The sequence below is a fragment of the Rhineura floridana genome, chromosome 2 (assembly GCF_030035675.1).
Source record: "Rhineura floridana isolate rRhiFlo1 chromosome 2, rRhiFlo1.hap2, whole genome shotgun sequence".
In the NCBI taxonomy this organism is placed as follows: Eukaryota; Metazoa; Chordata; class Lepidosauria; order Squamata; family Rhineuridae; genus Rhineura; species Rhineura floridana.
The window spans coordinates 49618627-49644225 of NC_084481.1; the positions used below are offsets into that span (position 1 = coordinate 49618627).

General features: G+C 41.4%; 1 protein-coding gene across 5 annotated transcripts in view; it reads left to right on the plus strand.

Annotated features, from left to right (window-relative positions):
• The window catches only part of GRB14 (growth factor receptor bound protein 14), a 73055-nt gene that overhangs the window by 16719 nt on the left and 30737 nt on the right, over window positions 1-25599 (plus strand). For 3 of the 5 annotated variants that reach the window (XM_061608608.1, XM_061608607.1, XM_061608609.1), the window contains exon 3: window positions 11165-11321. In XM_061608608.1, coding sequence (XP_061464592.1) covers window positions 11165-11321 — 157 coding nt within the window. Of the gene's footprint in view, window positions 1-5672; window positions 5902-11164; window positions 11322-25599 lie in introns of those variants that run through there. The other 2 variants (XM_061608611.1, XM_061608612.1) reach the window with 2 other exon arrangements.

The following is a 25599-nucleotide window of genomic DNA, read 5'->3' on the forward strand; positions in this document are numbered from 1 at the left end:
TTTGGGCATTGTGAAAGGGAGCGAATTGTTTGGTGATTGTTGTTTGTTTGTTATACTTTTACTACCAACCAGGGAGAGCTGCCCTTGGGCACTATACACCTTGACCTGAGGCGTGTGTGTGTCCCATTTATTAATTAAAATAATTTATAATCTGCCCTTTCCCCAAAAGTCCCAGGGTGGAAATATACTCCAAATTAAACAACAAAAAGAGTGTAAAAAACACACACACACCCCCCAGACATCAGTTACAAATATAACTGGCAGCAGCAGCGACACAAATTCAGATGCCCAGTATACCTCGCTCCTCCTGCAAAGCCTGGGCAAAGACTGCATCTTCATCTGTTGATCAAATGACATCAGTGTTGTGGTGTGACTGTTCTAAAGACAAGTGGCCACTGTAGAAAGAGCCCACCCATTGGCTTCCACCACTCAAAGCTTGTTAGGTGCTGGGACTACCCGCAGAGCTTTCCCTGCAGATCTTAAAACTCAGGCAGCTTGGTATGGGAGGAGGTGTTCTTTCAGATATTATTTACCAATAGGCAAAAATCCTCACGGTTTAAGAATGTACTTAGAGCCAACAGATATTTCTATCAAACTTTAAAAAGCAGGGCAATTGGACAGCTATAGTGAACCAGGGGAGCAGGAGACCTGACCTCTCTGAGATATTGCACTGCCCTACAAATTTGTCAAAATGCAAACACAATTTGGGTTGGTCTTTCATAGTCCAATCCACTTCCTGTGTAGCTTGGAAGAATTTGGTAACGTGTTAAATTGAAAATACCCCCATGCCATTCTGATGCTTCCCATAAGCTCATTTCAAAACAAAACCTTACAAAACGTATAGTCCTGAACTCAGAAACGTTTGCTTAACAACCCTCTAAATTTTCATGGCGATACACAAAACAGTCAGAGAGAATCGAGAGTTCAACGCGTAAAAAGAGGGGGGAAAACCAGACCCCTTTTGGACTTCTTTCTGTCAGAGTTCTCACAATCTGTTGAAATTAATTAAAAATCAGCCATGTTCACAGAGTACCTGAGGGCACCTTGTAGACCTCTAGTGATTCAAACCCCTGCTTTGATGCGGGTGATCCATAGTTGGAGTATCCCCACCAGATAGTTTGAAGACCTCCTGCAAGGAAGAGACTTCTGCCAAGTAATTGGTTCCATTGTCAAACAACTACTCTTACCATTAAGCAGTTTCCCCTAATGTTGTACGGAACTCTCCCCTCTTGTAACTTAAGCCCATTAACTTTAGTCCTGCCTCTTCAGGGGCAGCCAAGAACAAGTCCCTGCCATCATCCATGTGATGGCCCTTCAGAACTGCTTCCATGTTCTCCCTCTGTCCTCTGCTACGCATACCCAACCCCTTCTACCTTTTCTCATAGGACTGTTTTTCCACACCCCTGACCATCTTCATAGCTTTTCTCTGAACCCATTCCAACTTGTCTTATACCCCTAAAGTGCTGTGCCCAGACATGATACTCCAAATGAGACCTGACAATGATGGAGTAAAATGGAGCTACTATTTCTTGTAACTTAGAAACTATGGTTGTTTTAATGCAGTCTAAAATCACATTTGCCATTTCCCCCCTGGCAGTTGTGCTACACTGCTGACTCACGTCCAGCTTATAATTGACTGTAATCCCGAGACCCTTTTTTCATACACTACTGCTAAGAGAGGCGTTCCGCATCCTTTTCCGGTGCATTTTAAAGCCTAAATGTGGAACTCTGCATTTGTCTCTGCTGAATTTTATTTTGTTCCTGTATTTTGAGATGTTAGTTATGAAGAGCATGAGCATAAGCAGAATGTTTTCAGCTCACCACTGAGCAAAGGCTGCCTCTCCTACACTTGGAATTGAAAAAGCAGCTTGCATTAGGGGCTTTGAGGAGCCCCCGAAAATGTAATGGGGGAGCAAGATCTATTAGCTTGCTAAGGCTGTGCATATGTAGAAATAAAACCATATATCACAAAAGTACAAGCAGCTTGCATTTTGAATATAGGCGGAGTGCCTTTCACTTACACCACGGAAAGGCTGCCTTCCCACAGACCAGGAGTATGCTATATCCACTATCCTTTGCTGCTGCTGCTACTCCTCCCTCCTCAATCCAGAATAAAGATGTATTTGTTTAAAAATCACCAGCACTGTGGGATAATATACTTTTTACTTCTTAAAAAAGCTTTGATCTTTGACTGATGGAGTTTTAGCAGTAAAGTTAGGGTATAGGTGGAGGGTTGAATGAAGATGCTCTTCCTTTGCCTAAACTTTCTCTCTCTCCTGCGTTCATCCCCTAAACCTGAGAGGGAAATGCATGATCTGGGACCAAGAGACTCCTCTCCCCAGTGGTGCTGCATGCCTGGAAGGGGAGCTGTCTCTGTGCTCCAAAGCCATTTAATTAAATTAAAGCCACATGAGACAGTGTCCCAAACAGCAAAAGCTCCACAATTGGAGGGGAATTCCCTCGAGGCTATCATGGAAAGTAAAGGGATAACTATCTGAGCAATCTTAGTATTTAGGGACTGAGGAGGAAAGAGGCTTCACTTGTGTGTGTGTGTGTGTGTTCAGGGCTGGCTCCAGGTTTGAGGCGGCCCTTGATAATATGCCTTCTTTGGGGCAGGCTCCCTTCTGCATCAGCAAGTCTTTGGTCTCTGTATTACTTTATAGTGGTGGTAGCATAGGCGGCACCATAGTTGCAATGGTTGTGTTCTGTCTCCACTGTCAGAGGCAACATGCTGGGAATTGCAGGTGGGGAGAGTGTCCTTGCTGTCCAGTTATTTTGCTGGCTTCCCGTAGGCATCTGGCTGGCCACTGTCAGAACAGGATGCTGGACTAGATGGGCCTTTGGCCTCAACTCACAGGGCTTCTCTTACGTTCCTTGTAGGCACTGGAGCCATCATTTTAATTTATCTGGTGCTGAAACAATGTGGGAAATTAAAATGGGGTGGTGGTGGAGCAGTCCTATGTGAAAGGCATTATGAGAAATTAACATGGTGGCTCCCAGGTCCAGCCACTGGGTACAAGAGGTCTATGGCTGACATTAGGGAAGCAGATGTCCCTGCTGGGGCCCCAGGCCGTGCCTAAGAGTGCTGCATTCTGATCCTGGGCTTGTTGTATTTTTCTTATCAATCTGACAGTTTGGTAATATGCAGAGCTAGGTTGGACTGAGGCCACTGAGCTCAGTGGGAGTTACTTCTGAGTAAACGTTGTTAGCAAAGGTACCTGAAATGATCAAACACTAAATGCATTAATTCCTACTGCAGGGGAAGGGAACACTCATTCCAGCAGCTGCTACAGAGTAGAGGTTCTATTATGGAAATTTCCAAAACAAACTGGCCCCAGGTCCTGCACCTAAGCCTCAAGACAATGAAGCAAATGAGTATTTAGTCTAATGCTGAAGTGATTATATTGTTACTATGGCTTTGCTATTGCTTGCCTGTAGTGATATGAGCCAAGGTTAGAGCTGAGCATCTCTTTACTTTGGCAACTAACTGAGAATTGCGGTGTTGTATCTGGTTTTATGGCTTTATTAGACTCTTCTGATTTAAAGGTAATTTGATGAGGAGCAAACATTAGACCCCAATATATAATATATATATATAATTTTATAACTTTGCCATTATAGTTGTGACTCACTGCCTTGTGTATGGTCCTGCGCATAAACGTAGATACTGCTGCATATAGACTATTTACTCAAATCTGCATACTTTAAGAAATACAGATGTGCTTCTCTAATCGAAATGAACAGGTAAGCTTTTGTTGGGAGTAACTCTTAGGGGCCTGCATCTGATTATATTTAAATTTTGGTCATCTGCAGGTTACATGAATTTTATTTTTGAGAGTTTCTTACCTTCTAGAGTAGATGCCACTGTGATCATGAAAAACACATCAAATTACTGCATAAAGTATGTAGATTTGCTGGAAGCATAAAATGTAGATTTGTTGGAAAACAGTAGTTTGCTGATCCTCCCCCTTCCAGGAATCTGATGAACAAATCCTAAAGTAAACATGTTCTATATTCTAGCAAGTGACTTCTCAGTAATCATTGGCTAAGCTGCTGTGATGTCACTGAAGCCAGACGATCAGAGGTACTAGAGCTCTGGTTTCAGGTTCTTAAACTATGCACCAAATCATTAGCAAAGCTATTGTAATGCCATGAAGTGTTCATGAAAATTGTGACTGCTCAGCGATAAAGCAAGTTGCCAGAGAATATAAGAGACTACTTGTGATGGGAAAAATGCAGAAAGTTTAGGAATGCTGAACTTCTGGATTTCCCTGTGCTTGTACAGGGTCCTTGGGGAAGACTACTGATGACTGGCACTACTTGGCAAAAACTGTTTCATTTGGGAGAGCATTCTATCTTCTATCTTTCTTTCTTGCCCAGGGAAAATAGGTAGGGAACTAAGGCTATGGGGAAGGACTGTAGCTCATTTGTAGAGCATCTGTCTTGCATGCAGAAGATTCCAGCTTCAATCCCTGGTGTCTCCAGGGAGAGTTGGGGAAAGGTGCTGCCTGAAATCTTGGAGAGCTGCTGCCAGTCAAGAGGAGATAATACTGAGCTGGATGGACCAGTGCTCTGACTCAGTATAGGACCGCTTCCTACACTGTGATTTAAGGACTGCCTGATCACAGCATGATCATAGGTTGATGATTTTGTCTGGTCCCCTTCAAAATCTGAAAACCTGATTCCACAAATGGCTTACCACATAAAAAGGATAAGCTTCATAACATTAGCCAAACATGCCCTGGCATGTTAACACTCCTGTATTTAAGAAATGAATTATTGGACATATTGCCATTTTTTCCGGTAACTGATTAAGATTTAATTCTTTAATATTGCTAACTAATGAGACCTGGAGTTAAAGTTTTCCCTCTTGTCTATTGTCTGTCACTGGCTGCATTCCAGCTATTTCAAGAAAACATGACAGCACTTTTGGCACGGATTGCTGGTCCTGAGTGCTGAGGGAGCAACGAGCTATTCAAGGAGGTGCTGTAAAAATATGCTTGTGTATTCTCGTGTAGCATGCAACAGGCCTTCTCTTTTCAAACACAGGCAAGGGAAATATTAGATCCCATTGTTAAAGCTACTGCTTCAATTTTACCATCCGTCCTTTTCCTACATTAAGTAATTACCCTGAATTGGCCATAAGTGACCAGGGTGTGTGTGTGTGTGTGTGTATAATTCCTGGGGCTACTTTTTGTGACCTGATCAGAAAGTAACTGAGATGCAGGAGGATAATTGGCTCCCCTGGACCAAATCTAGTGCCAACTTAGCAATGTATGATGCCCCTTTATTGTTGGAATATATCCTCGCCTGAGCAAAAGGCAGGTTTGGGTTGTACTTGTTGCTTAGATTTTCAGTTTGAATGCATGAATTAGAAGAGTTGCATAACATTTAAGAAGCAAGTGTCTTTCATTTCGCATTAAAACATTTTATCTTTCTTGAGGGGGCAGATTAAGATGCAACTCCCCGCTTGAGAGACAAAGACACTGTCAGAGGATTTTGGGTGATTTAAATGCTTGTATAAACTGGGTCTTTAAATATAATAAACAGAAGTATCAGAATGTGTTTCCAAGGACAGAGGAGGAGTCCTCCCCACGCATTCTGATTGGCCTGTCATTGGTTAGTTCTGTCTTGGAGTCATCCTTAATTGGCTTTCCGAAGGAGCAGATTCACTGAAACAGCATGCCTTTTATTGCTTTTCTTGTCGTCTTTGTGCACTGACTCTCATTAAAGGTGTGGATGACTGGGAACTGATCCACCCAGGATTTTTGATTTTTAATTTTTATTTTACAAGTGGTCTGAACAGAGTCTTTAAGCTAATTTCTGTAACCAACAGAAATGAGTTTATATGGAAGAAGGGTAACTTTGCCTGTGATTACTCCAATAGTTCTGCAAAAACGGGTAGGTGACTTTAGAGGGTAGGGTGGGGTGGGTGATGGGCAGGGGAGACATACCTCTATGTTTTGGGAGTAGAAGTTACCCGAATGCAGAACATAATTATTACATCAAGCTTGAAGGGCACACGGTGTATAAACTGCTCTTTATCCTTTACATGTTTTACAAGTGTGCACCCTTCAAGATTACTCAGTATATAAGCTGCCCTGGGAGCTTGAACAGCAGGGTAGAAATCCCTGAATAAATAATTAAAATGAACAAACTTCTGAGCTTTTGTTTATTTGATCTATAGAAGAGGTCACTCCTATTCTTTTAAATGTGTGGTCATTTTATAAAATGGCCATTGTAAATGAAGTAGTTTATAAGTCCCTGCAGTAAAAAAAGGTCTGGCTTGTGACAATCCCTTGTAAGCAGTTACAGGACTTTATAATTTTGTATTTTGATTAAGATTATGTAAGCCATGTTTGATTTTTCTGCCTGTATCCTATTCTTGCAAATGATAAATATAAGCCACTCTTATGAATTATATTATTGCTACAATTAAATTTCACATTGGAAACTGGAAGCATTTAATAATTTTAAAAGCCCAGTTTAAAGGTTTGGCTGGTTTATTTCTGCATAACTTGGGAAAAATATGACATATTTTATTGGTTTCTTACTTTTCCCATTACAGCACTTCCATGCTGGGAAAAGCTATATGAGCTGAAATTCTGCCCATCACCCAGCTGTTAAGGGCCAAGAGTTTCTGTCAGGAAAATAAACCAAGGTGATAACCCTTCCAGAAGTTGACAAACTCTTGTCCTCCTTTTACTGAACTCAAAATCACGAATGTTTATAAAAGCTGAAGAATAAGAAAAAATGTTTTCTGTAATTTAGCAATCAGTTTCATCAATGAGAACTCTTGAATCAAGTCACATGAAATAAATACTATCATCAGTTGGAACCCCCCCTCCCAGGAAATGAGTCAAGTTCTTGTAAACTGATTCAAGGCTGTGTCCTAGTACTTTGTTTCCAAAAATACTGTATAGCACTGAAACGTCAAAACATGAATTTTAGTAACATAGTTTGCTCTACAGGGTTAGGCATTTGCCAGGGCCCCAAAAGAAGCAGAGGGCCCACCAGGCTAACAGTGTTGCCGTTTCCACTTTGTACTGAATGCAATGTAGATCAGATGCAGCCCAAGATAACTCTCAGTTTGTATGGTCCACTTCTTCAAGGTGAAGGGAGGCCCACTGGGGGTGCTGTGCCCAAGGGCACCCCAAATTCCTGGAGCTGGTTAGCGCACAATATGATTGCGATACCCTGATTGTTTTTCTCGGTAAACAGGTTACTGGTAAAATAAGTTAACTGGTTATGTAGTGTTTTGTAACTCTTCCTAGCAGATTTTTTTGGACAAGAAAATTGTTTTATTCAGTTGAATGTGAAACTGCACTCCTGTTTTGCCCTGCGCTAATTCTGTTACAAGGAAGAGCAAACTGAACAGTACAAATCTGTGTTCATTTAAAAATAGATGGGAGTGTGCAGCTATTTATTTGTTTGTACCTTTTTGAACGGTATTTGGCATATACAGCCGTATGCCAAATACTCTCTAAAACGGGGGTTTCCAAGCGTGGTCTGTGAACTTCATTCAGGTGGTCCGCAGTGTGTCTGTGAAGAACACTTACACTTTGAATTCTATAGAATTCTATGGAATTTAAATGTAATGCACAGTATAAGAAATAAAAGAAACAATAAAAATGCAATGAAAAACCATACAGCGTTTAGCACAGCACATGACAATAATTACAAAAGGCAGAAAAATCATTAAGTGGTCCACCAAGACCCTCAGCAATTTTCAAGTGGTCCATGGGATAAAAGGTTTGGGAACCACTGCTCTAAAGTATCCAGATGGCTTCACAGATTTACAGCACAATCCTCCTATTAGTATCTGTTCGGAAGTAAGGCCCATTGAGTGTAATGAATCTTATGCTTAACTATGTGTATATGGGATTGCAGTCTTCATCTCCACAAACTTTACAACAAGGTAGGTTGGCATATATGATTATGTGAAATGCTGTGAGCAGTATAGTGGCTTGCCTAAGACCCGCAGTAGAATTGCCAACTGACTATAACAATAATGTAACTTGCTGTTGTGCCTTTAACAACAGCTTGATCTGCAGAAACCTGTAGGTGAAGTTTTTTACCACACGGAGATCAATGCTGCTTGTCAATTGCTGCAGATCAGACCACTGCTAAAAAGCACAGGGTCTGGTTCAAAATTGACAACACTGCCAACTAGTGTTGTCATGGCAGAGGTGAGATTTAGATGAGGGACTTCCTCATTCTCAATTCAGTTTTTTAGCCACTGTGTTGCATCAGCCAGTTTAAGAAGAATGGGCGGGATGAAAAGTTAGAGTGTGTGTCATTGGAAAACTGGGGTAACACATCATTTTCTATGTGAATGGATTATGGCACTGACGATACGTAACACCATTTTCCTGTTGGACAGTTGCAAAGATAGGGAACTATACTGAATCTTTCTAAACCAAAGTTATTGCTTGAATATCTTTTAAGGAGAGGCAACATCCTAAAACAGAAGTGAATTGGATAGCCTTTCCTAGTGATCTTCCATTAAACCACTGTCAAAACACTATTCTCCTAATTTTAAATCATGATTCAGTCTTTTATTTTTTTGCAAATGCCATGCAGCGATAGATAGCTCATATAAAATTCTGTCTCGCTCCAGCCAAATATTGAGAGTAGATCTGCAATCTATGTAAACAGAAACACTAATACAGGATAAACGTACAAACCACAGTAGAGTAGCGGCCTGATCTATTCTTGAACTCCCCCCACCCCCTGCCAAAGTCTGTAATACCTCACCCCCTTACAAGTTACTACTTAGTGGGTAGTGGTTTACTGTAAGAATATATGCAAAGTCATCTGATACAAATGCCTGAACTGAAAGCAATTTCAGATAGAATCAAAACCCCTAGAATCCTTAGTAACCCTTCTTAGATCTCTATGCTGAACTCAACTTATCTTCTTATACATTCACATGAAATAGTTTGTATGATTGCACTTTATGCTGTGTTATTTGATTTGTAAATGGAGGCCCATATTATACTGTCACCAAGAAAAGCTGTGGGATTGAGACTTGGGAAAAGGCCTTGTTGGTGGCACCCCAGTTGTGGAATGCCCTTCCTCCTGAGGTCCAGCTGGTGCCAACATTGGCCACCTTTCATTACCTGTCTTATTCCAGTAGGCTATGCAGTGGTGTGGTGAGAGGTTGAATGATTTATATACTGAATTGCAGTTTCCTTTTTTAAAAAAATGTTTGTTTTTTATTGTTTTGATTATTGTCACCCTCCTTGAGACTGTTTTAATGAGGAAGGACAGGACATAAATGTTACAAATAAAAATAACTTTGTAACTGTTTTTTATACATTGTAAACTGCTTGGAAGTATATGTGTGCATTAAGCGGTATATAAATTTATTTATTTATTAGATTTATATCCCAGCAGGAGGAAGAAACAAATCATGTGTGGGGAACCTTTGGCCTTCCAGATGTTGCTGAACTACAACTCCCATCAGCCTCAGCAAGCATGGCCATTAGCCAGGGATGGTCAGGACCAAAGGTTCCCCACTCTTGAAATAAATTGCTGAAGTACACACATTTTTGCCAAAAGTTCAACAGCATGTAGCTTGATTTTTTTCCATATCTGTCAGTGACCTTCGTGGAGCTTTATGAGGGTTTTATATATATATTTTTAAAAGGGAAGCTGAGCTAACAGCTTAGATTGTACAGGAGCAATTGCATGGAAGGGCACAATCAATGAAAATGTTTTATATGCCCTTGAACACCAACATTGTAATGTTTGGTCAACACATGCCATCTTTCATGGCTTGATGCGGTTTAGTGGAACACTATCTATCTCTCCCCCCCTTCAATTTTTTATTTCTCTTCCCACCCCACTGTTCCTTTCTTCTAAACACTTTAATATTCTTCATATAGTAACCAAGGAAATTGGCAGGACTAGCGGCATCCAGTGCTCATAATCCTCTTTCCTTGGCAGGACTCCCTGTGTTGGAAGGGGGGGGAGAGAACAGATTTCTTGCTATTAAGGAAACCGCCGGCCCATGTCTTTGTCCTAGTCTTCTCTCAAATAAATGAGGCTTCCAGAAGGTCAGAATCTGACCTTCAGGCTGTTATCTTGCCTTGCAATATATTGGGTGGCCTACTGAACAGTTATTTCTGCCAGCAGTAAATCCTGACTGAGTGGACATTTGGATTCTTTTGTGGATGCAGACTGAAGAGTAATGTAGCCTAGAAACTGCACATAAGGGATTGCTTACAGACCTTTGGTAGTAAAGTGGGCACTTGTTTTGAAGGCAGCACGGAAGAGACTTTGATGAACTGTGTGTAAATGTGAATTCTGGGTTTTTCTGTGAAACCTCACAAACTAAACGTAACACGATCTGAACTCTAAGACAGCTTTTATTCATGCTAGCTCTGCCCTGCATCTGAATCTTCTTTACCATTTCATACTTGGTAAAACATATGATTAGTATCAATTAAAATGCTGTTAGGCACATGTTATATTGCATGATATAATATTAATGTGCTGAGTCAGAGGGGAATGGATGAGAACATGCATGGTATCCAGGGATCTGAAATCTCTTGTGGTGTGAAATCTCTTGTGCTCTCTTCTCAGACACCCCTCTTCATAATAATGGGCATAAAAACACAGTTTTGAAATGTTGGCAAGGATGAAGGGGCCTTCAAATGTTCATATAACAATGCTTCCACTTCTCTTTAGGATTGCGTACCTTGACCTAGATCATATGAACCCGCCTTGTAACCAATAGAACAGAGAGAGTGTGCATGCATGTGGTGCTTACTATAAACTTCTCTGGTTTGCAAATGTGCCTGTGGGCCCCAAAAGATTGGCAGCAGGTCTCCAGGCAGTCGGGCGGAGGTCTTCCTTAGTGCCTCCTGTTTGCCTTCTCTTCACACCTGTGGTTCCAATTTTAAATGTTACGGGTAGTTAAAATCTTTGTTTCTGTATCTTAATGCATCTGTTGGATCTCCGCCCCCATAGTTATTTCTATAGATGGTTATTAACCTGAAGCAACTGCGTCAAATATTGCATGCAGAACTGTTGTTATAGATGAAGCTTCCTTTCTTCCTCAAGTGCTAACTGAAGTCACCTGCTAATGAAACCTTTATATCCTCATTTTACATGTGATATGTATGTATCAGATAATCTTCTTTTGCCTTTTTAACAGGTAATTAAAATATATAGTGAGGATGAAACTAGCAGATCTTTAGAAGTACCAAGTGATATAACAGCCAGAGATTTGTGCCAGTTGCTAATACTAAAGAACCATTATGTTGATGATCACAGCTGGACTATGTTTGAACATCTCGCTTGCTTAGGCTTAGGTAAGTATTACTTGCTTTAGAAAACAAATCCATGTCGAACCCACATGGTTTTTGTAGGCATTGCTATGGGGAGACCTAGTTCTTTTGTGCTGGGCCCTGGATCTCCTTCCCTTTCCTTTTCTCTTTCTCTCTTTAAATGTTTTCTTTGCTCGCAGGGCTGCTGGGCATGCTGCAAAGAGCAGTGCTATAGAGACCTCAGCCACCCACCATCTAAATTTGCCCAGAGACCTTCATGAGTTTCTTAAGTACCCTACAGTGTCCCTGTTGTTTATACTATGCTGGGAGGGACACACACACAGGCCCCATCTGTACTATAGATTTAAAGCTGTAACATACCACTTTAAGCAGTCATGGCTTCCACCCCCCCAAAGTCCTGGGTACTGACAGTTGTAAGGAGACCCACTATTACCCTACCCCCTATTCACAGAACTACAGCTTCCAGAGTGGTTTTGAGTATTGTAGCTTTGACAATAGCTCCTAACAACTCTCAGTGCCATTTACAAAAACTTCAGTTCCCAGGATTCTTTGCGGGGAGCCATGACTCTTAAAGAGGTGTAATAGTGGTTTAAATGTAAGGTGCAAAGATAGTTAGAATCCTATTCATACTTATCAGCTGGGATTATGTGCCATTGAATGCAGTGGGGTTTTCTTCTAAATAAACATGTTTGGAATTGTACTATAAATGTCTCAAATTAACTAAAGAGAAATGGAATGATTTTATGATTCTCTGGAAGCTGGCAAGAGCTGTTGATCTGCAGTTAATCAGCTGAGCTTTGAGCTGTAATATTTGAGTTAACCTAACATTATTTGCACCTGTGCAGAACTCCCTGCTTATTGACGTTAGGCATGCACCATCACTGTACTCTTTCAGAAGCCTGCTGAAAACATTTGTTTCTTTGGTCCTAGCCAGAGGCATGATTTGGTTACATCTGTTTTTAAATTTGTTTTAACTGTTTTTATATGTGCTGAGAAGTTCTTAAGTATGTTCTTATTTTATTTTTTATCACAGATGTGTTTGCCACCCCTGGATGCTTTGAGAGGAAGGGTGGGATGTATGTTTAATAAATAAATAAATAAATAAATAACGTTTCTATTGGACCGTAGATAGAGATGAACGATGGCCCCTGCCTGCTCAATTCATTTTTATTCACCCAGGCTTTTGATTCATTGGAGGTGGAATTGATTGCCAACCCCTGTTGCAGAATAGATGGTTCATTTATCGATTTGTTCATTGTATTATGATTTTGTTATCTGTTCTGGTTTATTTTACATGAAGAGTGGAATATATTTTTTTAAAAATGAATACAGTATGTCAGATTGGCTCAGAAATAAGCTGAGCCATTTCCCAAACAGAAGTTGCTCTCCTTATTCCCAAATGAATCTGAATTCATTACCAACCCTCAATCTAAGTTCACTACCCATCCCGCCCCCTTGATCCCCCCAGTCACTCCCATCCCCCTGTCATGTCCCCGTCAGAGGACTCCTCAGATGAGGATGACTCGGGAGTAACAGCAGCAGACCCAGGAGCAGCAGGAGACACGGAGGAGCCTCCTGAGAATCCAGCTCCTTCTGCCCCTCAGCTGCAGAGCACCCCAGGGACAGCAGAGGCCCTGCAGCCAGACACAGACAGTGAACAGGATACTCCCCCCTCACCTGCAGAACGTAGACAGCAGAAGGTCAGGCAGAAGAGAGGCAGGCCTGTCTCCTTAAGGCCCAAACGCTGAGGGCTCACACCTGCTGTCCATCCTGCTCTTTATAAGGCACACCTTGGCTGCAGCTTGTTGCTGACTGCAACGTCAGGTGTGGCTTTGTGTAGATCTAGTTTCCCTGCAGCATCTCTTTGACTGACCTCCTTGGCAATTGATCCCGGACCTCCACTGACCTCGCTTCTGGACTTCTGACTCGGCAAGTACGCTTCGGATAGGCCTGGCAGATTTACAACCCGACTGCTGGCTAAGGACTTTCCTTCCCTGCCAAAGACCCAGGAATTTCCAGGCCCCCCTGACACTGCTGATGCAGTGTAGAGCTGACACCCCCTTCTAAACAATACTCATCTGGTTGGGGCAGCAGTGGCAGGTAAGAGAGAACTCTCTTTTCTCATGGCTGCTGTTTCCTCTATCCCAGGCGGGGTGGTTTAAAGAGAAGCAGGAGATGGATGAGGGTGGGGTGGTAGATTGGTGATTTCTTCTCCAACTCAGATTTTAATGTGAGCTGGAGAATTCAGTTCAGCTTATTCATTCAGCTTAGCTATGGTTTCACACTGCCAGAAAGAATCCTGAAGTGATTTACAGGGACAACAACACACAAAATATACAATCAATATCCATTAAAAAAAATTTTTTTTTTACTGTTCATTCATAAAAATCATCCTTATGTGGCTGGGGTGGTTATTTTCAGCTGCTGGGTGAACACGAAAAATAAACAACCAAAAGCCAGTCTATTAGCACTGTCCCAAATGCACAGAAAATTCAGGGGTCTTTGATATTTATTACTGTGAAAACATAAAGGCTGTACCTGAACCTGCAGAGATTCACTGGTCTCCCTAGTTGCAGACCCCAGATTGTTCCCATCCTCCACTAATAGGTCCCAACCGTACCAATGATTTCAGTGGCTCTTAACTGGACCCAGTGCTAAAATGCACAGAACTGACCTGAACTGGAAGAGTCAAAAGTAACATAACTAAAAAGTTTTAGAGGACTTGCTTATCAGTCTATCTCTTATATGCCTTACTGTCTGGGAGACCTTCTGGTGCCACTGACTAATTCAGTGCTAAGTCTGTCACAACAAACATGGGCACAGGAATTATACTGGATTTCTGAAAAATGAAGTTCTCCTACCTACCCTCTACCTGATGCGCCTCTGTGTTTAATGATCCGTAATGGTTGCTTAGTACTTCGATAACCATTGCTAAATTAACTGCTTATTTTTTTTAAATCATACATGTCAATAAAAAGCAGTTGTAGTATTTCAGTGTGTGATAGCATCTGGGCAAAACTAAGGCTGAATTCACTTGTTTGGCCTCTTAGTCAATCCATCTGTGTCTCCTGATAATCCCAAAGTGTGAGGCTGACATTGGTCATCAAGCATCTTTATCTCTGAGTACCTTGGGAAAGTTTCCCCCAAACAGAAGCCAAGTTGGGAGGATCTGTTGCTGCCTTTAAAGGATGATGGTGGTGCAGCTGCTGATAAGATGTGTTTTTAAATTTGTGTATTTCTTTTAATGTTTTTAGTTACTGTAAACCGCCCAGAGAGCTTCGGCTATGGGGCGGTATACAAGTACAATAAATCAATAAATAAGCTAAACCACTTATTTTTCTTGTCTTGTAGAAGACAAGGAAGAGTGTTGCCTTATAACACAGGCTATGTTGGGTAGGGTCCATTTGCATTCTCGCTTGTGAAACTTAACATGTCATCATGGATGGAGGGATATAGATATATACTCAGTTCTAGAGTTTCATAAATTACATTCCTGAACTGATACTAGCAGGGTTTTCTGATCCTGTTGATGGGATATTATTGCAGACAGTATCCCATTTCCACTGAAGAGTTGGAAGGGGCCTATAAGGCGATCGAGTCCAACCCCCTGCTCAGTGTAGGAATTAAACTTAAAGCATACCCGACAGATGGCTGCCTAGTTGCCTCTTGAATGCCTCCAGTGCGGGAGCCCACTACCACCTCCCTAGGTGGACCTAGGTAATTAATTCTACTGCTCTTGAGCACATTATTCTGTGTCCTGCACTTTGGGATGATTGAGAAGAGATCTTGGCTTTCTTCTATGTGACAACCTTTCAAGTACTTGAAGAGTGCTATCATGTCTCCTCTCAGTCTTCTCATTTCAAGGCTAAACATGCCAAGTTCTTTCAGTTTCTCCTCACAGGGCTTTTTTTAGTCCCCTGATCATCCTTGTTGCACTCTTCTGAACTTCTTCCAGTTTGTCTGCATTCTTAAAGTGTGGTGTCCAGAATTGAACATAGTACTCAAGGTGAGGCCTAACCAGTGCCAAATAGAGGGAAACCAGTATTTCACATGATTTGGAAACTATATTTCTGTTAATGCAGCCTGAAATAGCATTGCCTTTTTTGCAGCCACATCACACTCTTGGCTCATATTAAGCTTGTGAGCAACAACAGTTCCAAGATCCTTCTCGCATGTAGTGTTGCTGAGCTAAGGATCCCACATCTTATAACTGTGCATTTGGTTTCTTTTTCCTTGCTCATTACCACCCCCCAATTTAAGAAGGAACCATTGAGAAACACTCTTTGAGAACGATTCTGTAGCCAGCTGTGGATCCCTCGATAGTTGTTCTATCCAGCCCACATTTAGCTACCTTGCTAATCAGAATATCATGGGGTACTTTGTCAAAACCTTTGCTGAAGTTGAGATATATTGCGACCACCACATTCCCACAGTCTACCAGAGAGGTTACCTGATCAAAAAATGAAATAAGATTAGTCTGGCATAATAATTATAATGATTATTAATGTCACATCAACCATTGTTGCCAGTATTCACAAAAACAACATATCAGACATGAAGTTATTTTATTGATAGATTATTGGCATCTGTATTATTAGTCTGGCAGGATTTGTTCTTGACGAATCCATGTTGGCTTCTAGTAATCACTGTACTGTTTTCAAGGTGCTTTCCGATTTACTGCTTTATAATCTGCTCCAGAATTTTCCTAGGGATCAATGTCAGGATGACTGGTCTGTAGTTCCCAGGTTCCTTCTTTTTGCCCTTTTTGAAGATAGGGACAACATTAGCCTTCAGTTCCTTCTGGGATGCAGTTGATCAAGTCCTGAAGATCTGAACTCATTCAAAGTAACTTGGTATTCCTTGACCGTTTGTCTAGCAATCTCAAGTTGCAATCCTTCCACTTCGACTTGTACTTTATGTTTGCCAGGAGAGTCATAGATCCTCTTTTGGAGAAGACTGACTCATTGCAAGGTGCATTTTCATTGTCCTTGGTTTCTGCACCAGTATGGCATCATGAATTTTGATTTATACAGTGCATGTAATCCTACCAGGTTTTATCGCTTTTCACAGTAGAATAGGAACTGTAGGGTAAGGCTCTGATCCAACTCATCCAAAGATTTTCAGAGGATTTAATTTTTTTCTCAAGTATATATATTTTTAAAAACAACCTCAAAATTTGTATGTTGTGTTTCACTTACTTTAAATCTAGGTTCCAGCACAGCCAGCCAAAATATTGCTACAAGGGCACTGTTGCCAGTGTTGCAGTTACAGGAGTGTTATCCTACTGCATATTTCTGTGTGGATAGCAGATGCCTTGTCTTCTAAATTACATTTTGTTATACTGAAGGAGACTTGTCAGCATCCTCTTACAGGGTCATAAATTATCCTGGTGAGATTTGACTTAAAGTCCACTAATGCAATAGTGGAATTCAGAACTACAGCTGTTGAACTTCTGAAAGCCTAGGTCAAACTATACTATGCTAGCAGCATTTTAGCTGTACAGTTCTGAAGCTATCTTGATATAAGTAATAAGCATGAGAGATGAGGAACTTGTACAACTTGGGCTACATTAGCAGTGCTTGTCTAGGCATATTGGAGCTGCTGATTACAGTTAGTATAATCATGTATGAGCAGTAGGATACGTACAGATTTAGGTTAACAGTAAGCCTCAAACTTAATATTGCCTGTAAGTGCTTTCATTTATTCCATGCACCTGCAAAATTGCATAAGAGTAACACCCAGTAACAGGAAAGAATGAATAGTAGTCACCCAAGGGGCACAGAAAGAACATACCCATCCTTTGATGTCTGGGGGGGGGCAGGGGCAGAGAGGCCTTGTTCATGGTCCTTTTCAACCATGATGTGAAATTGACTGTGGCTCAGTTCTATATATGCAACAGAAGAAGGTGGTAGAACGTTCAGGTGCTAGAATTGGCTGTGCAACTTCAGACAGAAGGTGTGCCCTTCTTGTGTTAAATACCCCCTGCAAATAGAAAACTGGCCCATTAGGGAAAGAGGGTCTAGCGCTAAGTGTTTTGCCTGCTATACTAGTTTTCTGTTTGCGCAGAATATTTAATATAGGGGTACATTAAAAAAAGTTACACCTCCCCCACTGCGTATAGTCTGAAGTGGTACAATCCATTCTAGCACCTCTGTATGCGGCAGCCTCATTCTGCCACATGTAGGCTAGGTTGTGTCAGGGCCTTTTTATTTGTAGCCCCCAAACATCCTGTGAAATTACCACCATCTTGAACCAGTGTAATTTAAAATAAATAAAACTTGTTTAAACAGAATTCTGGCTGTTAGGCAGTCACTTGGATCTGAAAATGTAACGTGTTAAAAGTCGTATTGATAAATGGCAAGGAACCAACCAAAATAATCCTTTCATACATTACTTGTGCGAAAGGGGCATTATGTAAGTACTGGGGAACAGGACTGTGCTCCTGGCCCTGATACTGGGCACACTTCCCTGTCCCTACTTCTAGATGCCCATGCACTAATAGGCTTATTGGCATCGGCTACTTGTGTTAGTTTCCCATCTGATCTGGACATTAGTTAACAGGGGCTAATAAGAACTGTAACCAGAGGTGATGGGGAATTGTCCTTAATGTTTTGGTTACAGTGGTGCACCTACAGATTTCTTTAACCTGTATCTCTGAACTGACTTTGCCTCCCCCCCCTCCTGCTTTCATGAGCTTTTCATATTAGATTTCTGAATTGATTCCTCTTACAGATGTGTAGCGAACCTTTTTTGTTTTGCATGGGTCAGGGGTTTCCTGAGAATCTAGACTATTGTAACTATAGCTTGACAATGATATAACATCATACTGGGATATTCGAATACTCCTCCAGTTGCAGGTTTCTGAAGATCTCCTCTATTCCTCTTGGGGACACTTGAAGGAAGTAATTTTTTTTCCCCATAGCCAAAGGACCTCTTTCATAGGAATTGATATGAATAAGAAACCAGGACCTGTTGGACGGAATGGAACATAGGAAGAGCCCTGTTGCATCAGGCCAAAGGCCCATCTAGTCCACATTCTGTTCTGTCAGTGGGCAACCAGATGTCTCTTGGGATGCCCACAAGCAGGACCATACAATATTCCTAGAGAACCTTATGCCTTACAGAAAATGTAATTGAAAGATCAAAGCACCTGCACAGAAGGCTTGACCATGGTGACTGAGACCCAGAAAACAAGTGTGGCCCTCTATAGTGCAAACCTGCTGAAAACTCACCTTTCATTATATTCATAAGTTAGCCTTCTCCAACCTGGTGTTCTCCAGAGGTTTTAGGCTACAGTTCCCATCAGTGCCAGCCAGCCACCACACCCGTTACATCAGTTCATGCCTTCTCTACTTCCTCCTGCCAGAAGACAGAGGAGTATTTTGACTTGGGTTTCTGTGGCAAGAGTTTTTGGTTTTTAAAAATAAAATACTGGCAGCTGATGAGCCCTTTGGCAGTGTGGATCCATCCAAGGCATGGCTTCAGATGCAGTGAATACCCCATCCAGCCACACCTTGAAAACTAGACTGCTATGACGCCTTCTGGCAGTGTACCCCTGTGCATCTCTACTTAGAAGCAAGTGTCACTTTAACCGCCCCTGTTAGACTGTAGTCCTATGCATTCTTTCCTACAAGTAAAAGCACAATTGAACACAGTGGGTTTGACTTCCAGATAAACATGCTGCGGCTTACACAATATAAATTCATCTGGTAGCAAGACGTTTGCCCCGATTGGAACAAACAGAAGCTAATTCATGAGTGAGAAGATTATTTTGGAGAAAAAAACCACCTCCACCAACTGTATCTTGGAAATTATACTTCTTTCTTTTGCTCTGGCAGGGTTCTTTGCATCTTCTGTGTTCTGGGGATAAATGAGGTGTTAATAGCCTTTGCGATAAGGGTAGCTTACTATTTATAGTCTTAAGCATGTTACAGTTGAGGCATACTTTCTGTTTTTCAAAACAGTGTACAGAGGGAGGTTTTGGTTTTCTGTAAACCAATGATCATTGCAGAAAAGAAAAACAGGAAAAAGAGTAGAAGAGTTGAACATATATACAAGAAACCCACCGTGTATTACAGTATGATGCTAAGGTTTATAGTTCAGAAACCTTAGCATCATACTTATCATGATAGCCCCTATACTAAGCAACCATCTTGACAGTTATAGAAATAGATCTGACATACTTGTGCCTAATTTTCTCACTTGTACAATGCTGTCTTTAAAAATAATATTGATTGACACTAGCCAGCAAATAAATAATCCTGTCAGCACCAGCCATCCCCAAAAGAAATTATAAGCACTCCTACAAGCAATCGCTGTCTAGGATCCTTATACAGTGAGCAATACAAAGGAGGTCACAAGTGTGTTGTTTTCCCATTGCTGCTGTTGTGTGGAACTCACTAAAGCAGGGCTAGTCAATGTGACACCCTCCAGATGTTTTAGACTCCCAAAATCCTTCACCGTTGCCCGTTGTGTGGCAGTCCACAACAGTTAGAGGGCACCATGTTGGCTGGATTAGAGAAATGAAATACTTCTTATCAGTAGAAAATGGTGAAAGGCAGATTTGTTTTTACTAGTTTAGGAGTAAATGATTCCTGATAGAGGTTCCAAACTCTTGCTAACACCCAACAGCTGTTCCAATGGTTCATGAATACAGGCCGGAACCAATAAATCTTGGTAAATTGAATATGGTGCTCTTATTTACTACAATAACCACATGTCAGCTTTTATAATGAGTGTGTGTGTTAAGTGTTTACACACCACGTTAATTATTAGAACATCACTCTTTTATTTGGGCTGGGGTTTTCTAATGTGGTGGCAGCTGCTTTTAACACACTAATTTGTGCAGCTGTATTGTGGCCAACATCAGCTTTCTAACTTTTTTGTGTGTGAAGAATTCCCTTCTTTAACCTTTCCAGGGTGTTTGCTGCACAATTCTTTTAAACAGATGAAATCTGAGCTCTAAAATTTCTAAGCATCAAAATCTGGTGGCTGAAATGTAAATGTAAATTGAATTCTGATGAATTTTCATTTTGTCATGTTGTTTATGACTTTTTTTTAAAAAAGGAAATTGGATATCAGTTGGCATGTTTAAAATCCAGCATTTCAAGTATTTGAATTTGGCAAACATTATCAATATTTTACATGTGTATTATTATTGTTATTATTAATTTTATTTGTTGCTTGCTACAAAAATTTGTCTCAGAATGACTTTACAGTTTTTAAAAACATCTAATAACATTTAAAATACATCAGAGATTTACAAAAACATTAATTAAAAGTGCTCATCCAACAATAATATAAAAAGGGCACACTTTACTCCACCAAACTAAAAGATGAACACCCATTATGAGCAAAATGCATAGGTGTAGAAAAATTTCTTTACCTGGCCCCTAAAGATTGATAGCATTGGTGCCAGGCAGACCTCTCTGGCCACAGTTGCCTGCTTACTTACACCAGAAGTGAGGAACCTTGAATTCCCGTCCAAGCAATCTTTCAGGGATCATGTGTCAGTGGCAGAAGTGGGCAGATAATGAATGTAAATGTTACCTTTGTACAGTAGGCTAGTTTCTACAAGCACTCCTCTCTATCCTCTATCCAAGCAACCAAGAAGCATTGTGAAAGTCCAAGGACACATTCTAGCCAGACAAAAATGGTCAAGGAGGGTGTTAAGCAGAGCTAATGAGTGGTGCATTCTGGGGAGAGGGAATGTGGTCTGGAGAGAATTCTGAGGGCTAGATAGAAAGGCTTGGAGGGTTCTCTTTGGCCCCTGAGCCTGATGGTCCACACTGACTTGCACTATGGCTATGTACATACCATACCTTTAAAGCACATTCAGAGCACATCCCCCTCTATCCTGGGAACGGTAGTTTGCCCCTCAGAGAGCTACAGTTCCCAGCATCCTTAACAACCTACAGTTTCCAGGATTCTTTTTTGGGGGGTGGGGAATGTGCTTCGAATGTGCTTTAATGGTATGGTTGCGTATGCAGCCAAACTGTTTGGTGAGTGTGACATTATGCCAAAGCAGGTGGTGGAGGCAACCCATGAAGGAGCATTCTGCTTCTCCATCATGCTCCCACCACCACGCATTTCTTCACCCTTGCAGTGACTTGCCAGAAAATGGGGTTCACCAGAACAGGCTACCAGCGAACTAGAGTATTGCAATATTAGCTTAAACAGCAGTGAAAAACCAGACTTTTCCATCGCACCAGAGGAACAGGCTAGCCTAGGAGGAGCGCACAGCTCTGTCCTCCACCGTCTTGCTGCTGCTGCTGTCCCTGTCTCCCAGCATCTGCTTCCTGAGGTGGCTGCCTTGCTCTGCCTAATGGCCCTGGACGGGTGCTGTAGTCCAACATTTGGAAGGCCACAGGGTCTCCATCCCTGTTAAATGTGTACAATAGATCAAATGCTGAAGGTGTTTCAAACAAGTTCATTGCATACTTTGGTGAGAGCTTTTAAACAGAGAGATGTTAGCTCTTGCTTTTGCACATATGAGTGGGACTTTGGAAAATGGCCACTAGGTGCCACTGTTTATCACTTTTAGCAAAAGACCAGCACAGAATTTTGGTAATTCATTATTTTTCTTGGCTCATTGTTTGACTGGCAGTGGTAGTTTTACTTTCCTAGTTTAGAACCTACAGCTTAAGCTGAAAAACTTAATTGACCTTGTCCATCATACTGGTCTAAGAGTTTGACCATCGTCACTCCCTCTAATAATGGATTTAGATGGCAAGTGCCAACAGGAATGGAGCCCAAATGGGGCCATTGTAAAATAAAAGAAAATATTGGCATTTTCAGGGGAACCTCAAGGTGTGTGTGTATATTCCTTACCCAAATATTTTAAGTATATTCAGTGGCTTTAAAGACCAAAATAATTTTCCGGGTATAAATGGGGGGGGGCAGGGAAATTAGAGCGAGAGAGGTTTTACTTGCTTGAAGCCCTAAGGGCATATTGAAACTCAGAAGTGGGGATGTAGGCAATACTATTAGTAATAAAAAAAATAACCCATTAAAACAATAAGACAGTAGAAGAAATTCACATTAAGGCTTCAGTTTGACGCACCCGTAGCTGGGAGTAAGCTCCATTGAATTAGAATTTACTAAGTAAACATACACAGGATTGTGTTGCAAGTCAAATGCCTTGTGGTTTTTACAGCTTGCCGAGAGAGAGAGAGACTTTGTTGCATCATTCCTGCCTTGTATCTTTCTGCCTTTTGATAATTCAGCTCCTTTTCTGAAAGTCAATTGCATGAATGCATCATATGCAAAGGCAATCTGGATACCATGAAATTCTGGATTCTTGCAAGGGGGCCTGGGAAGCCAGACTGCCTCTTCTGGCAGTTCTTTGGGATGACTTCTCCTTGCAGAGAAACTAGAAAGTTTCTCCCTGGAAAGTCAGGGAGCCCTTTCCTGCAAGTAGATTATAGATGGTTTGGTTGGCTTGTTTGAATGTGGATAGCTACATTTAGCCTCAATAGACCTCTGGATAGTTGCAATCAGCATCATTGAGTCACCTCAGCTGAATTCGAGGCAGGCTGTTCAAATGCAGAGGTTGCTTGAGACTGGGCCTTAGGAGGGATGGCCATATGTCTTATTTCACAGAGAACAGTTCTCCATCTGAAGGACTCCTCTATTTGGGGGGTGGAGGAGGCTGTCCAGTCCAAGCTTGGTTTAAAGATAAAGAACCACTAAGAAGGGAAAACAGGGGCCTTGAAGTTGCCTGTCAACAGTAGGCACCTGGATAGCGGACTGAGCAGGCTGCAGGTTCCCTGGCCATAGTCTTCCCCAGTGTGGTGAAATGCATTGTGCCTAATAACACTTTTAATCTTCTCTAAGTCCCAGGAATTGGAATGCCGAATGGAAAAAAATGTCATTGACTCCCCCCACGAGGCCTTGTGCTTTTAAAAAAACAAGACTGTAAACATGTTTGACCACAGCCGCTGAGGCAGGAACAAAAAGTGAGAGATTTAAGTCATAGCTAAATATGATTAAATATTGGGTGTAAGAGAGCAGAGGGAGGGAATAACTGCAGCTAGTGCTGTGCTGAAATCTGTCCTCCAATTTCTCAAAGGCTCTCTTCCCCTGTGAAAGTGGTTTCCATTTTTCTGCATCATTCTCAGTGGGCACTTGAGCATATCTTTAGAACTTCTGTGAGTGTGGGGTTCTAAGCTTACCTTATCATTGTGAGGCAGTGCATGTGTTTTTCTTTTCTGTAAACCTCTCTCTGGCACTCTGTGCTCTTCCCAGAAGCCTGTACTTCCTGTTCCAAAAAAGTTACCCCATGACTTCTTCCCTGGGCTTTGGTTGAACGGTGGGCAACTGGAGAGGCTGCAGAGTGTAAACCACTGGGGAGATGGTTTTCAGAATGAAAGAAAGGACACTTACAAAAACCCCTCACCCACCTCAATAATGAAGCAGGCACCCATGAGCATTTCGTTGAAATATTCTCTCTCCTTTGATAATTTCCAAATGCAATTTCTTTACATGTTAATTGATGGGGAATGGTAAAAAAAAAGAGAAATTTTTAACACAGCAGTGACCAGTGGGCACATTTTGAAAAAAGTGCTATGGGTGCCACAAAACAGCTGCCATGGGGGCATGGGATAACACAAAATGGCTGCCACATCTAAAAAAGCAGGGGGGTCAGGACCATAAAATGGTGTAGGCATGCCCTCCCATCAGTGGGAAAAAGGCACCTGCATTGGCCACCACTGTACATCGTCACGAAGAGATGCTCTTTGTACCTCCTCGGTTCAGAACAAAGGGAGAGAGGGTGTCTCCTCCTGACATCCAATGAAATATGGGCATATTTAAAGAGACATGTTCAGTGTAGGAGAGGTCAAGCCAAAGAGCCAAAATCTTATGGATTTTTGTGGCAACATTTTTGATACCTTTTGCAGACACCATAGCAAGTACTGATGGCATAGTCAAAAGAAGTCTGGTTTGTCATTTCTTGGGAGTTGTTCTGGAGGTAGAACTAGATAAAGCTTCTTCTTTTTCCTATTCTTGTTATTATTAATCCCACCCTTCTTCCCAAAGGAGCCCCGGGCAGCAAACAAGTTATAAAACAATAATTTAAAAAAACCACAATATCGATACAGAGCTTTGTATACTCTACTTAAAAGGCTTGTTGGAAGCGGTAGGTCTTCTGTAGGAGGAGAAAAGTCTTCAATCATGATAAAAGTCATAAAATGTTCAATTAGAAACATATGGTATAGAACAGGCTTGCATAAAGCTTGTATCCACCTAATGAATGCAGCCCACCAACTATGAATTATGGCCTGCCAGGTTCTTTAGAATGTCTCTCTTGTAGTCTCCTGCAAGCAGCAAAAAATTGGAGTATTAATGAGTCCCTGGTAGGCCATCACATATGGTTGTGTTTGACTTGGTAGGTCATAAGATATACAGATATGACTTGGAGTCTGTACTGTTGAGTTCTTTCTGATGTTCTGCCACTCTTCCATAGTCTGGTGGTACTGTAAAGTTATTGGAAAAGCATTCTGATATATTGGATGGCCAAAAACGCTGCTGTAATTTCATGTAGCTTTTGTTTTTCATCAGATGAAAAATGGCTCACAAACAATATAGTATATATCGGTTCTGATTACAAGATGATAATGTTATACAATGTCCATTACAATCTGTAATGCAATCAGCTACAGGGTTAATATATTCTATTGAGGATGGCTGTGAAACTTTTTTTTAGGAAAAAACGTTCTGCACCTTCCAATCCTGCAAAAGTTGGCATTTTCATAAATGTCACAGTGACATCCGTGTAACCATACTTAAATGTCAAACCAGTTTGAAAGCTTTCTTTAAACTTTGCAAAAGAAGCACATTTTGAGACATGTCTCAGTTTTCAATGTAGTTTTTCAATCTCTCTGCTGTCATGAAAATTAAAGGTATCTTTTGGAGCAAAATGGTCTTCGCTAAGCCATTATGATATCTGTTGGTGTGAATTTATTTGAGCAAGAGTGTAGGGTGAGATGTGTGTGTTTTGAGTAGCTGCTTGTCTCTTTCATGAGATTACAGATTGGTGCATATTGTTTTTAGACTTTGTCACTAAGGAAAGTTTGCTTGGTTTGCCAAGTGAGGACTCAGATTAGTAGTTAGGGCTAGCCCTACCATTAGACAGAGAGAGGTGTCTCCCTAGGCTGCGGATGTTGGTGGGCATAAAACAACAGTGAGGTATTGAAGGTCAGCACTGTGTGTGCTATGTGGCTTTCCCTGTGCCCCTAATCTGCCCTGCAGCCATCATTGGTAATGAACACTGTCCCATTGCCGGTGTTGGAAGTAAGATTCA